Source organism: Buceros rhinoceros, unplaced genomic scaffold (assembly GCF_000710305.1).
Source record: "Buceros rhinoceros silvestris isolate BGI_N320 unplaced genomic scaffold, ASM71030v1 scaffold21367, whole genome shotgun sequence".
Classification (NCBI taxonomy): domain Eukaryota; kingdom Metazoa; phylum Chordata; class Aves; order Bucerotiformes; family Bucerotidae; genus Buceros; species Buceros rhinoceros.
Window position 1 is genome coordinate 907 of NW_010424221.1, and position 3018 is coordinate 3924.

A 3018-nucleotide genomic window follows, 5' to 3' on the forward strand; every position below is an offset into this window, starting at 1 on the left:
GTTCGCCCGGCAGGATTCAGTGTGAAAAGCCACAAATTCCTTCTGCGGGGTCAGACTGTCCAGTGCCTCCACCCCCTGCCCCCTGCCCCCGGAAACCGTTTGGGCCAAATACGTTTATTTACGTGACCTCCCGATCGTTCTGGCAGAAACTGCAGCTCTTGGAAAGCACTTGGGACCCCACGGAGAGAGCAGCGCCCGTAGTAAATCTGCCAAATCATAAATACGCAACAATCGAGTCGTAGTAAATGTGACAAAATCCACGGGTTTGGGGCTGGACAGGACTTCGGTCCTTTTTTCTATTTTGTCGTTGGGTTTTCTGGTTCGGTTTGTGCAGTTTGGGTTTTTCGAATTTTTGTTTTTTGAATTTTTTCTTTTTTCTTTTCCCTCCTTTTATTTTTTTTTTATTTTCATTTTCTTGAGGCTTGAGGTTGCCACATATTTTCCTGCCAAAAATGCGGGTGTCAAGCTGGGTTTGGCTCCGCCCAGCCAAGGCAGGCGGTGTGGGAAGGCTGACGGGGAGATGCTGAGGCCGGGCTGGGCAATGCCCATGGACACGGTCGTGCCAAATTCTGCCTCCTGCCTGTTTCCCGTGGGGAGAACACCCCCAGATCGGGCAATAATGGGAAATACTCCACAGCTACACAGCCAGGGATGCCGAGGAGGTTTGTGCAGCCTTGGTTTTGCCAGTTATGGATGTGGATGATGTCTCAGTGCGACGCTGTTTTGACAACCGGGCGGGTGGTTTTGCCAAGTCAAGTTTGGTTGGTGGCGCTGGAAAGTGTTAAAACGAGCCCTAATTTTCTAAACGACTGATTTTGTTCTTTAAACTTACTTTGTTCTTCAAAAATGCGTAGATCACCGATCCTAAAAGGCAGAGGTTTGAAGTCCCCCATGAGCACGTGGGACCTTTCAGTGGTCCAGCAGCCTCCAACTTGAAATATGAGGTTGAAGTCCAGCGAAACCCCTTTGGCATCAAAGTGACCAGAGTGAGCAACAGGAAAGTTCTGTGAGTAAATTCTGCCCTTTGTATCCCCAAAATCGCGCTGCCGCCTGTTTTCTCTGAAGGCCTGCGTGGCTCTAGACTTGTGAGCTGCTGCTTCTCTTCTTCTGATGGACCAGCAGGGTGGAAAGGCTCTTCCACACGCACTTTGGGAGCTGGAGAGGTCTCTCTCGCCGAGGTTTAGGTTCTACCATCTTCTCTTGATGGACCAGCAGGGTGGGAAGAACCTTTCCACGCAGGATCTGGAACACGGGGACATCGATCTCACAGGGGTTTGGGCGCTGCCACGTTGGACGTGGCTCTGTGCCCTCTTCTCCCCTTGATCCCAGGGAGGATTGATGAATTGTGCCATCAATTAATCAATTGTGAGAAATCCTTCCCAGCATCCCTTTTGCACTGCATCGATCATGTCTTGTTCATGATGCTCCTCCCGAAGTTCTCGGCCCTCCAAACTGGGGGGTGTGATGGAAGACCAGCTGGTACCAACCAGCGCTAAGCTGGTCCTAGAATATTGTCAAGTAAAACTTTCAAGGTGCTTCTGCACCAGAGGATTTTCATTCCTGTTTTCTAAAAAACCACACAGACCCCGAGAAAGCCGAGCTGGACAAACCCCCCGGGAGGCAGAAGCCTCGGGAGTAAATATTGATTGAATCAATTAAAAAGGAATCGCTGGGCTCAGCTGAGCTCCAGCGGGAGCCGGGCTGCCCTCGCCTCCTCCGGCTGCGTCAACCAGGATTTCCCTCCTCCCCGTTACTGGGGTGTTTGCTCTCCTAAAAGCCCCCGCAAAGGCTGATTTACCGTTCCCAGGGCGCAGGAGGCGGAGCGGGGCCTTGGGCTGGCTTAACTGGAACAACCAGCTGGCGGGACCTGTTTGAAACCGCTCCAGAGGACCGTTCTTGTTTTCCTCAGGTTTTCATTTAATTTGGAAAAAGTCAAAGTTGCGTTTTCATGTCTCTAATGACACAAATTTGACAGTTAAGAAATTGTTGTTAGAAACACCCGGTATTTTCACTGAGGCGCCACGTGGCCCTTTGGGCCGATTTTCAAGACGCACATGACAAAATGAGTAGTGTCACGTGGCACAAACACTTTCTTAAATGACGGCTCGGGTTTTTTGGGGGGGGTTAGTGGTGCTAATGGATCCAGCCTCCAGCATAAAGAGCTCCATGTCACGTTCCGCCAGGTTCGACACCACCATCGGCCCCTTGGTGTACGCGGAGCAGTTCTTACAGCTCTCCATCAAACTCCCCAGCGCCAACATCTACGGGGTGGGTGAGCACGTGCACAAGCAGTACCGACACGACGTCAACTGGAAGACCTGGCCCATATTCAACAGGGACACGGCCCCTTCCGGGGTAAGCGCTGATTTTACCGCACTTCCCCTCCCCAGGTGAATTCTGGAATCCAGCAGTCGGCACACTGACCACCTCTGGCAGGTCTTTTGCACTTACAGACTTGCCAAGTGCTGCAGAGCATGAGATGCTGCTGATTAAACCCCTGTTGGAAGAGCTTTTTGTACACACTTGGCTGGGGTTGGTTGGGTTCTGCTGCAAACAGCTGGTGAACATCTGACAGGCTTCGGGTTTGGGGTTATTTCCTGCCCGTGCGCTCTTGGTGCAGAATTCGGTGGGTGCAGCTCTTCTCCTGTCGTGGCGTTGTATTTTATGTGGGGGTTGTATAGGAGAAGGAATTGGTTGGATGGCCACAGCCAGAGAGGGGTGGTCAACAGCTCGATGTCCAGATGGAGACGGGGTGTCTCTCAGGGGTCCAGGCTGGTACCAGCGCTGTCAGTACCGTCATCAATGACGTGGACAGTGGGATCAAGGGCACCCTCAGCAAGCTGCAGATGACACCAGGCTGAGTGGTGCGGGGACATGCCTGAGGGACGGGGTCCAGCCAGAGGGACCTGGACAGGTTAGAGAAGTGAGTCCATGTGAACCTCATGAAGTTCAACCAGGCCAAGTGCAGGGTCCAGCCCCTGGGTCAGGGCAACCCCCAGTGTCAGCCCACGCTGGGGG

At 52.7% G+C, this 3018-nt stretch overlaps 1 protein-coding gene across 1 annotated transcript in view; it reads left to right on the forward strand.

Moving 5' to 3' along the window:
• The window catches only part of LOC104497467 (maltase-glucoamylase, intestinal-like), a gene marked incomplete at both ends in the record, with an annotated part of 6511 nt that overhangs the window by 386 nt on the left and 3107 nt on the right, over window positions 1-3018 (forward strand). The window contains 2 exons of the mRNA XM_010140719.1: window positions 855-1006; window positions 2184-2355. Of these exons, the coding sequence (XP_010139021.1) occupies window positions 855-1006; window positions 2184-2355 (324 nt within the window). The remainder of the gene's footprint in view (window positions 1-854; window positions 1007-2183; window positions 2356-3018) is intronic.